Below are 11,656 nucleotides of genomic sequence, written 5' to 3' on the forward strand. Positions count from 1 at the left end.
CTTGACAGCTGACAGCCTGGGAGCTGAGTGTTAGGACAGATAAGAGTTTGCTGTGACATGTGTGGAATTCCCCCCGACCATTTGCTGTGACACGTGATTGCTGTGACATACGATTAAGAGTTTGAAGTGAGGTAATGGAGAGTGTTGAGGAGTTAACTTAGATAGAACATATGGATGTATTAGATTAGAGATGATTTAAGGTATAAAAGGAGAAGACTACAGACAGATGTCGTCGCTTGACGACCCCGTCAAGATGACCTGCTGAAGCTCTGCCCGAGACGCAGACACTCTGTTCCAGATCCTGACTGCTGAGCCGAGGATCCTGGTTTCCTAGACGAGAGAACGAAACCAACCCGAGACCGTCATTGACATCGAAGTCGCGGCTCGACCCTGCGAAGCCGAGGACCAGACTACACTCACCAGGTCGTATGCCCTCACCTACAGCATGCTAGGACTTATGATTTGTCTAGAGATATTATGGGCTGGCATTATTTCTATATTGCGTTGGCGATTGTAGTTGTATCCTTTGTGTGGGCTTGTTTCTGTATTATTAATGAAAGTAAAAGCATTTATGAAAACGAAACCGAATTGACAATCATTGATGCGCTGACCTGTGATCCCGAAACGCAAATCGGTGCTCGCGACATCAATTCCCTTTAAAATTAAGACATATGTAAATAAATGTATTCTTCCATATATAACTACTTCCCAAACCACAAAGACCCTACCTACTTCCTGCTAATTTCTGTGGATACAATATCATTTACCTATTTTATCCAATATACAAAAATCCATGTTTTTATCAGCAGTTAAAACACACAGAGAACTTTAAAGGTTCTCAAATGACTTTGAAACAAGTCACCTAAAGAAAAATCACCAATATCTAAAACCTACTGGGATATGTGCTGCCAGAAAGCACCCAAAATCTTAAAAATTTCCTTATCCCAAGAAGATTATTTACAGACTGAAATTCAAACTCTACATTGCCATCAATATGATTACATAAGAGTATATACAGAAGCCCTAGGAAAGATGTAATATTTCATTACATAATCTTTGTGATCAAGAAAATACTGCTTGCCTTCAAATAAAGACATGGCAGATAAATAAATATGCTTAAAGATGATCATCTTCACAAATACACAGAGTATATGCACAAGGAACGAAAGGGAAACATACTTGAGGTTTAAAATGACTCCAGAAGTGCTTGCACAAAGTTGCTAAAAGCAAGGCCAATACTCCTCTCTTGGGGTTTAGTTATAAAAATATGGAGACTTGCTCCAGAAGGATTTCATCAGGGTGAATTGAGGATGCACAGAGCCATTAGAGGGGTCAGCAGGAGTAACTGTGGCCTACTGATGACAGCAACCACCCCACCAAATAATCAAGAAACATTTCAAAATAACCATATGATACTGGTCAAAACCAATGTAACTGGTGCAAGTTGGCTGTGTCGGCCCAGCCGTCACAACACGAACGTACCTGAATTGGGGAGTGAGGATTGAGAAAGGAAAGAACACTCACACCTGAGTGGAGACCAAGAGAAGTCTGGTTTATTTCTACAGAAACAGCTTTCCTTAAAGGCACATTAACAGAAAGCATCAAGCAATCATCTCCATCATTTCTTATGCAAAAACAGGAATTCCTGATTTCTACAGATACCAAACCTTTGGCTATCTCTTTGAGTTCCTCCCGCCTCAAGGTAACAGATAAGCTTAACAAACAGAGTCCTTGAAAGGTAACAAATGTCATATAGCCTTTATCAATGCCTTCATTGTAAAGGAAGAAGTTTCCTTTCAAGTGTCAAATGCCAGAGGGCCATGATGGGCTCCCACAGTTGGCAGATTCAATTCTAACAGGCTTGGGAGCCAGGATAAAGCTGTGGTTGGTTTGTTGTACAAACCCACTTTGTCGACACAAATTACATTTATCTGACCTCCGCTTTTCTTCCAAATCCATTTTTACACTGAGTTAAGTAAGTACGCTATCTGTCCAATCCTGTTTCCATAAATGCCTTCTCTCTTCCCTCCTGTCATCGACGGTCCTCCCAAGTCCCTGGAGAGCTTCATTAATGTCAGCTCAAACAAGTAACTTCTCAGCGCAGCCCCGCCATGTCCCCACTTTCCTTCATCTTCTCTGAACTCAGTATGTCCCACCACACAAATACAGTTACAAAAGAAAGTAAACACAGCCAAAATAAACATTCTAGTTTTTAAATAGAGGATTTATCCTAGAGGACTGTTCACTGAAATCAGACCTAGAAAGTCTTTGTGACCATGGCTCTAAAAAGAACCTATGTTAAAAAAGGCCATCTATTAAAATGGGCTAGTGCTGATATTTAAAATTCTACAATGACATTAAAAAAAGATACACATTAAACTAATAAGCAGTCTTCGACATTTATCATAAACCCTCTATAACATATTGCACATGACAATCTTTTCCTTTTGTCCATAAGGGGAGCATAAAAAAGAAAAGAAAACAAAAAAAGTGTCTATCGGACGGCAGGTGAAGTCTAAATGGAACACACAGCACCCGCAGTCCAAGCAGTGCCACAACTGTACGGGGCTGGGCACTGAAGGCCACACCAGGAAGAGCAAAACTCCTCAATCACAAATTCCTGAGATAAGCGGGGACTGGCCGGGCATGTACACCACAGGTGGGGAGCCCACGCTACTGGAAGGGCTTCGGAAATGTGTTTCAAAGGAGCTTGGTGTGATTCCAATCACAGCATCGTTCTGAGGCACTTCGCCTTTCAAAAAGTCATCATCTTCATCCTCTATCACCTCCTAGTATACAAAATCCAGATTACCAATAAGACCACAGACAATGGTTTGAAAGCTTTCAAGAATTCCTTTCTTGCTAGGCACAGTGGTATGCACTCGAATTCCAACTACTTGGGGAGGCTGAGGCAGGAGGATTATTTGAGGAGTTTACCACCAGCCTGGACAACACAACAGACCTCATCTCAAAACCAAAAAATCGTTCCCACAGGAATGGGCTAGTTGTTTTTTGTTTTTTGAAACAGGGTCTCACTATGTAGTTCAAGCTGGCCCTGAACTCACTATGCTCGAGACTGTTCTAGAACTTGCGGCAATCCTCCTGTCTCAGCCTCCTGAACGCTGGGATTATAGGCATGTGCCACCACGCCTGGCAGGAATGTGCTATTTCTATAAAGATGAAGGAAGATAAAATATCTTAATTTCAAAAATTTCCTTTGATACTTAGTTCGTTATTACAAATTACCCAAATAATTGCTCACCACACCTTAAATTATTTTGTTTAAAGATTGATTTTCAAACATTTTAATTTCTATGAGGGCACATAACATAACATAGCATTCTTGCTCAGTGTTATAGCCTTTGTATCTAACCAGACTGAATGCATGATCCCTGAGATACAAGATATAAAGACAAAAACAAATTAAGCTTCCCAAAGATTACTTATGAAGCAAAGGAGACAGGGCAGGGGAAGGGGCAGCTCAGCGGTAGAGCACTGCAGCATACACAAGGCCCTGGCTTCCATCCTAGCACCAAAACAACAACAAAAAGAACATTAAGTCGGGTCTGGGCTTGTGCAAAGGTAAAATGAACACAGCACTAATAAAGCGTAACACTGCGACTGATCACATGACTGTGGCCTGTCTCCACAAGACTCTAAGGGGGCCCAGATTCATACACTTCCTTTTTATTTATTTATTTTTTTGTCCTGGGGATTGAACTCGGGACCTTGCGCTTGTGAGGCAGGTGGCAGCACCACTGAGCTAAATACCCAGGCCCATACATTTACCTTTTTAACAGGCTTCTTAAGCTCCTGAAGCTCTTCAGCACTCATGTCCTCCCACGTCTGGTAAATGGGATCGATGAATACCTTTGACCTGTCAAACAGGGGTCAAGTTTCGGTCAGGCTGAACATTTCATCACAATCACATGTTATGCTTTTGTCTCACAAGATCCATTTTCCAATAATATCAAGAAAAGATTCTACGTAAGTACTGTAACTGATGTGGCTCTTTTTTTGTTGACTCCATTCACACCTACACGAGATTTCAAATGGCTATTGTCTCCCATATTTCAAGTGGAACTGTTTCCAACTACAAAGGGTGATCTAAACATAAACTGCATGTTAAAAAAATTTTTAAAAGGTTTTTTCCCCAGTACTAGGAATCGAACTCAGGACCTTGCGCTGGTAGGATTCAAAGACACTCTAAATCTCAAATTTAGCAAAAGCAAGTTTCTCTTACAGTTAGCCTCCCTGCTGCCAGGGTCCAGTGTTTGGAAGCACCTACCTCTTAAGAACACAGGGATCAAAGGGGAAGAAGGTATCGAGTGGGTTTGTGCAGGTCTGTACTGAGTCCCCTCCGGCTGTGTTTCTAATAACTGGCAGCATCTGCCGATTGTTCCTCTCAATGATAGTGTAGCAGAAGACTAGCTGGTATTTACTGCAGAACACCAAGACCAACACAGAGACAATTAACAGGCTGGGATCATTCTGGTATGGATGCAACATGTGTGACAACTGTGATGCCCACAGAACTACTGCAGAACACAGTAAGTACCAAAAAATAACAAAACAACACCTTTATAGCAGTTTCCTTAGCCTATTATAGGATTTCAAATAAAGAAAATGTGGCCATCATCACTTAGAATATGAAAGTGGGCTTAGATTAATAGGTATTATGAAAGCCTAACCTGTCTACAAAGCAAAATTCTTAGTTTACACAGATAGGCGGTTTATTTCTGTTTGCAGAAGCACCGCGACACTGGTGAAGAGGGTTGTCGGCGGCTGCTGAGGGGTAGTGGTTGTTGATGGGAAGCCCGGCTGCTGCTCAAGAAAAACCTCCTTTCTCACAGGAGGTCACTGCTGCAACTGTGAGCAATGCACAGCCCGGGGTGGCCTCTCTCCTGGTGGACGAGTAAACCAGCAAAACCACACATCTGGTGCAAGGGAAGCCCTCAATCTCCTACAGCCCAGCAACTGCGCTTCTGGGTGTGCGATGAGGAGTATGGACACGTACTCCCAGACATACGGAGAACGTGCCCGAGCTGTTGCTCCCAATACTGAAAAACTGAACAACTTAAATCTCAAAATAGGCCTGATGATACAAAAAAACACAGCAGTTAACGTAAAGATAAAGCTCTATGTGTCAATTCGGGTGCAGCTCAGAACCACCAGGTGAACAAGACCGACAGCGGCAGGATGACACCCAAATCCCTACATCTGGAGCTTCACTTCCATCCCCGGCTCTCAGCGGCACAGGCTGGCCCTGAACCTCGCTCGGCCTCTGACCAGCTGGGTCACCAGACGCTGCCCTCTGCCTCATCGGAACCACTCTAGGGGCTGCGTCCTTGCGTTACCTCATCAGTCTCTACCCTTCCAGCTGCCTCCCCTATCAATGTGCATGCGTGTTTCACCCACTTGATGCCACTGCTTCTTGATTCTTTTTCTAAACCCCTTACTTTTTCTTTTTTTTGGCAGTGCTGGGGATCAAATGTAATCAAACCTAGGGCGCCACACATGCCAAGTAAACATCCTACTGATGAGCTACAACCTTCAGCCCTATCGTTTTGCAATCTCAGAAGGATACCTTCAACTAGATGACCTGCAAGTAATTGAGGTCAATAAACCATAAAAAAAGAAGTCTGAAGTGTTGAAGATTTTAAGCCACGATCCTACCAGAACATCCTATTTCAGTGCCCAAAGTGTAAGTCACTTAGTGAGTGCTATTGTAAGAACCAGACTGCATATGCGTTTTTTTTTTTTTTTTTCCTACTGGACACTGAACTGAGGACTTCATGCATGGCAGGCAAGTACTCACCCGAGCCACAGCCCAACCCAACTGCCTACATCTAATCCCAGCTCGGCAGTCTAGCTAGGTGACATTAAGCACGGAATTTAACTTCTCTGTGCTTCTGTCACCCCATTTATAAAGGGGGGAAATAGGACAACCACAGGTTGTGTGAGGATTAAATGAGCTCTATGTGAGTGCTTAGACTGTACATACAGCCTATATTTAATAGAGACCATCTATGCCACATGCAATACACACAGCAAAGGCTACTCGGCCTGAGAGCAGACAGTCCTGTGAATTGATCTACTGGTGATCACTGCCCTCATGACCATTTATTTTCATTGCTATTGTGGCACTCCGATTAGCACCTCTGGTTTACATGTTCTCAGTTTACTAGCTTTATGCACACTGCCTAGGCTTCTGTCAAATTATCCCCTTCAAATAAGTAGTAGCAATTTACAATGACACCAAAGTATAAAAACAATAGCTTGCAATGCAGTATTTCCTGGGAGGACTAAGTCATTAGTATTTTAAATTGTTTTTCTTTTTTTGGTTTTTTGAGACAGGATCTCACTATGTTAATTCAGGCTGGCCTCCAACATGGTGATCCTCCTACCTCAGCCTCCCAAGGGCTGGAATTACAGGTTTGTACAATTACACCTGGCTTTTGCTATTCTATTATTAATTCTCAACATTTAATGGAATTTTACAAGACAAACACAAACATAAATTCACTTAAGTGCCTTAACACAGCAGTGTGTCTGCCTCACACATTTTTTTGGAGGGGGGGTTTGAGACAGGGTCTCACTATGCAGTTGAGACTGACCTGGAACTCACTATGTAGCTCAGGTTGGTCTTGAACTCACAGTGATCCTCCTGCCTCAGTCTCCCGAGTGCTGGGACTACAGGTGTGTGCCACCATGCCTGGCTCATACATTTACTTTTAAATAATACCCATAAAAGAAATAACTTACTTTGTGATAGCAGCAAAGAAGTTAACCACTGATGGCAGGCATATCTTCAGAGGGTTTAGCTGGCTCATCACGATACGTTCAAAATTTAGACTCTGAAGGTACCTTAAACCTTCAATTTGAAAAAAACAAACAAACAAAAAAAAAAAACAAGGTTTTAGAAAGGTACAAATATAATTGAAAATTCTAAGATATCTTCAACAACACAAATCATCACATATTAAAAAATCGATTTAGGGCCGGGATGGTGGCACATACCTGCAATTCCAACACTTGTGTGGCTGAGACAGGAAGATCTCGAGTTTGAAGCCAGCCTGAACTACAGTGAGACCCTGTCGCCAGCAGGACAGTATGGGCCTCACCTTCATTTGTTCACTCACTCTTGCTGCATTGTACCAAAGACTGAATGCAGGGCCTCTGGACTGAGCCACATCCCCAGCCCTTATTTTATTGAGGGAAGTTCTAACTAACCTGCCCAGTTGGGGCTCAAACTTGCAATCCTCATGCTTCAGCCTCCCAGAGTGCTGGGATTTTAAGTGTGTGCTACTGTGCTTGGCTTTTTTCATTTTTAAAAAACTTTTAATAAAGGTAAGAGTAGATACATGAGGTTGACTACATTTACTTATAACTGAAACAGCTTTTCTGAACACAGTCGATTCCTTTCAAGATCCAAGTAAGCACATGTTCTCTGCAGGCTGTTAAGACTATGAAAATGTGGAATGCATACACAGCATATGCCGTGAGAGGGGGGAAACCATGAGGTCTGATTATAGCTAAAATCCTAACATGCTGCTAAACTACAGAACTACCCTGTTTTATATTGCATGTCTTAGATTACGAGTGAAGAAGTTCAGCAATGTTTTCAGGTGTGATCAGCTTGTATTTCTTTTTTAGACAAAACCCCAGCTTTGAAACTAATCATGATTATCTCCCAGAAGCTGGGCAGGGCTAGCATCAGCTGTGCTACCAGTGACTCAGAAGGCTGGAGCACGAGGATCTCAAGTTCAAGGACAGCCTGGGTGACATCACGAGAACCTTTCTCATACACCTGTCCTACATGGTAAAATAAGACACTTCAAGATCCTGGCATTTACGTTTACAAAGAAAAGTAGAGATCTCCCTTATCTGTGAAGCTGTATCCTCCTACTGGTTCACACAGCTTCAGTGCCTGCCTCTTTTTAGTATGCAGGGTGTAAGTAAATACACGTAACACAACCCATGAGCACTTCAGTATAGCGCTCCGGTTCTCACCCTAAGCACGGTGTCACCAGGAGGCAGGTGGCAGTGCCTGGAGGTACTTGTAGCTGTCACAGTTGAGAGGGTGTATGGGGGCTGATGCTAGGGGCATCTGGTATGTGGATGCTGCCAAACACATGGACAGCCCCCACAACGAAGGAATATTCAGCCCAAAATATCAGGAGTACCAAGGCAGAGACCTCAGCTTAGAGCACACAGCTGTAACTTACCTGATTTTTCATGAAAATATAACAACCTAATGACTTAATTACATTGTTCTTGGGATTCTCTTCATCTGAAATATACATTAACGCGTCTCATCGGGTAGGTTTGTTATAAGTAAGCCTCAGAAGTCAGCAAAATGGAAAACTGGTGAATTATCCCTCCACACTTCAGAGGAGCACAATCCTATGACCACAAGCTTTACAATCAGCCTAGCACGGCTTTTGGCTCTAATCCTGGCAATAACTACCGTGACCCCAGGCACAGCCCAACTGTGGGCTGCTCCACGGACAGGGAGAGGGTGCGGCAGAAGTGTTGTGCAGGGTACCAACACAGCACAAGCACTCAGTCTCATCTCTAGAGATGGCTTCACTTTCACCGTTGAACAGTTAAAGAGGAGGTGTGAAGGACTTCCAGGAGCCTGTGAAATGTTTGAAATTATTTGTAGAAGTTTGAGGGCACACACAGTTTTCTGAATCCACAGTTTCCATTAAAATTTAAAAAAAAAGAAGAAGAAAAGAACTACCATTCTGAGTATGATGAGTACGTTAAGAAAACCCAGTTTGAGGCCATCAGCCCCACACACTGACCTTCTTTCAGGTTTCCACCCAAAAGCTGCTTGTGTCTAAAAACAAAGGTGTAGAACACAGCTTGGCAGGCTGAATAAAATGGGCCATGAAGAGCAACATCACAAAAAGCCTTTGCTCCTGAATCCTGGTTATTAAGGTACAGGTGCAGCCAGTTAACCAAAAGATCGAGGCACGACTTTACAGTACTGAAAAGAAGAAAAGCTCAAGTCAGCTTTACTTGTTCATGGGAAAACTCCAGGGACATAAAGACACACCACTGCCACTCATACAAACCACAGAAAGTTCATAGGCTTTACATACTGCCCACAGGTTGAGGACGAAGCTTTCCAGTGGTAGTGGTTGCACAAGATGCATGAAGCCCTGGATTTAATCCCCAACACCAGGGAAAAAATACACAAAGAAAACAAGACAAACAAAAACCTACAGTCAGAGAAGGGAAGGGAAAGGAAGATGGACTATGAAAGATAATCTTTCAATTACAGTATAGGGTGATGCAGCAGCCAGCTTCTAAACACAAATGGAAGCCCCTAGGGACATCCCAAGGGTTGGAGGACAGTTTTCCCCTAATCAACTCTAAGGGGCTTCTGGGATGGGCTCCCAGCCCTACGATATGGCCAGAGAGCCAACATCTCACAAACAAGGGTCTCGTGGGCGGCTTCCCCACTCCACATGGTATTCTGACGGAGTCCAATGGTCGACAATTTACCCAGACGGATTTAGCTGTTCCAAAAGGGTTTTTGTGTTTTTGTTTTATATTGTTTTTTGTTTTGGTTTTTTTGAGACAGGGTCTCACTATGTAGTTGAGTCTGACCTGGAACTATGTAGTCTAGGCTGGTCTCGAACTCCCAGTGATCCTTTGGCCTCAGCCTCCCGAGTGCTGGGATTACAGGCGTGTGCCACCACGCCTGGCTCCGAAAGGGTTTTTAACAGCACTTTAACACTTTGCCTAAAGTGTTCCTCACCTGAAGAAACTGCCCTTGCCCTACTTTTTTTTTTTGGTGCTGGAGTTTGATTCTAGGGACCTTATACATGCTAAGCACCTGCTGTATCACTGGGCCAGGCCACACCCTCGGTCATTCCTACTACCCCCTACCCCTTTTTTTTTGGTACCGGGGATCAAACTCAGGACCTTGCCTTGCAAGGCAGGCACTGAACTAAATTTTTTTACCACTGAGCTAAATTCCCGGCCCTGTTCCTATCACCTTTAAAAGGGCTTTTTTTCAGCTCTAGCAGATACAGTTGACTTGGAATGCATATGAAAAATGACAACGGACAAGATCAATCAAAACTCTATATAATGCTGTATTCTATCCACAAAGACAAATGTATTTCACATTCAAGTGAAATTACAAGGAATGGCTAACAAAAGCTTTGCCTGAGGTTTTACATCTAAAATGGGAGACACTTTATTCTGAAAGTGCCTACTGGAAATTTACATAGAATGGGGGGAAAGATATTTTTCACTTTAAAGACAGGCTCTCCAAAAAAGATAGATATTTCTTTGACCTGACACATGCTACCATCTTTATAAAGCATGATTAACAAGTACTTTGAAAATTAGGCTACTTACATAAGAGGAACAAATTTAGCTCTTGCCAAAAAGCTCCCAATATAATTTCCAGCAGCTTGCCTGATGATGGCAGGATTGTTTGGATCCTGTAATTTTTTCCAGAGATGTTCCAAAAATGCTTCTGCAAATCCCTATAAAGAGAATGTGTTGGCCTGATCTCTTATTAATGCTTAAGATATTCTGGCTGTCAGATCCTAAGATTTTTTTACTTCTCCAATGTGGGAAGTAACTTTTAGTATCTCAGTTACGCCACTAAATAACGAATACAGTGACTACGGTTTTTCTCCCCCATTAAATTTACTGGTACATTTAAAGCAAATGGTTTTTATTTTTAAAACATCATAAAATAATACTGAAAACTAAAGGCAGCCTAGATATCAAACAGTCCACTGGACCCTAACGCCAGCTAAGTGCTGCACATGTTGGTGCACATCTGTGCCAGCTAAGTTCGAGTCCAGGCTGAGCAAAATAGCAAGACTGCCTCAACAACGAAAAACTAATCCCGAAGGTGCAGGTTCAGCAGATCTGAGACAGGGCTTTGGAATCTGCATTTTGTAAGATGCTACAAGTGATTCCAGTCCAAACTGGAAACCAGAAGAAACCAGCCACCTTCCCTGGAATGAGAATACAGTGCCTTCTCAAACAGCAAAGTATCCTTCCTGTCTTTGTGCATAACGAAACTAACTAGCAACAACCTCAGGTTTGGGCAGGCTGAATTTAACTTTCTCACCCATGACCTAACTGTTAAAGGCAGCTGAGTTACAAAGAAAAGGCAAGATTTGTATTTTCTTCCCCTACCAAAAGAAAGCCAAAGCCTTAAATTTTAAAGTTGGGGATTAAAAAGTTTGGTTGGGGCTAGTTAGAACTCAATCCTGAGAGAAGACAAAGGAAATAAACATTCCACATGAGATTTGGGTTTGTTTTGTTTTGCGAGACAGGGTCTTGCTATGTAGTCCATACTGGACTTGAACTCACTAGAAGCCCAGACTAGTGTCAAATTCCCGTAATCCTCCTACTTCAGCCTGAGCGCTATAATTACAGGCCTGTGCCACCACCTCCAGCCCTATGAGATTTTAATATAAAACTCTGAAGCAAAGGGCACCACCTAGTGACCACAGTCATGATGACACTCTCAGAATCTCCAGCTACTGACAGGCAGCTACTGGGTTAGTGAAAAGGGAATGTCACTGCATTAAGGGTACTAAGAAAATAAGGTCAAATAAAAGAAATCCCTATGGTTTCCTTCCACTTTTTTTTTTTTTTTTTTTTTTTTTTT

The 11,656-nt window shown here is 42.7% G+C and overlaps 1 protein-coding gene across 1 annotated transcript in view; it reads right to left on the reverse strand.

Moving 5' to 3' along the window:
• Window positions 1-1,733: 1,733 nt before the first annotated feature.
• Window positions 1,734-11,656, reverse strand: part of LOC104851500 (RNA polymerase I-specific transcription initiation factor RRN3) — a 32,049-nt gene continuing 22,126 nt past the window's right edge. The window contains exons 13-18 of the mRNA XM_010608706.3: window positions 10,381-10,511; window positions 8,811-8,995; window positions 6,766-6,874; window positions 4,289-4,441; window positions 3,790-3,877; window positions 1,734-2,789 (exon numbers count right to left, since the gene is read on the reverse strand). Coding sequence (XP_010607008.1) covers window positions 2,607-2,789; window positions 3,790-3,877; window positions 4,289-4,441; window positions 6,766-6,874; window positions 8,811-8,995; window positions 10,381-10,511 — 849 coding nt within the window. The 3' untranslated portion in view covers window positions 1,734-2,606. The remainder of the gene's footprint in view (window positions 2,790-3,789; window positions 3,878-4,288; window positions 4,442-6,765; window positions 6,875-8,810; window positions 8,996-10,380; window positions 10,512-11,656) is intronic.

Source organism: Fukomys damarensis, unplaced genomic scaffold (genome assembly GCF_012274545.1).
Source record: "Fukomys damarensis isolate Sample0158 unplaced genomic scaffold, DMR_v1.0_HiC HiC_scaffold_34, whole genome shotgun sequence".
Lineage (NCBI taxonomy): Eukaryota > Metazoa > Chordata > Mammalia > Rodentia > Bathyergidae > Fukomys > Fukomys damarensis.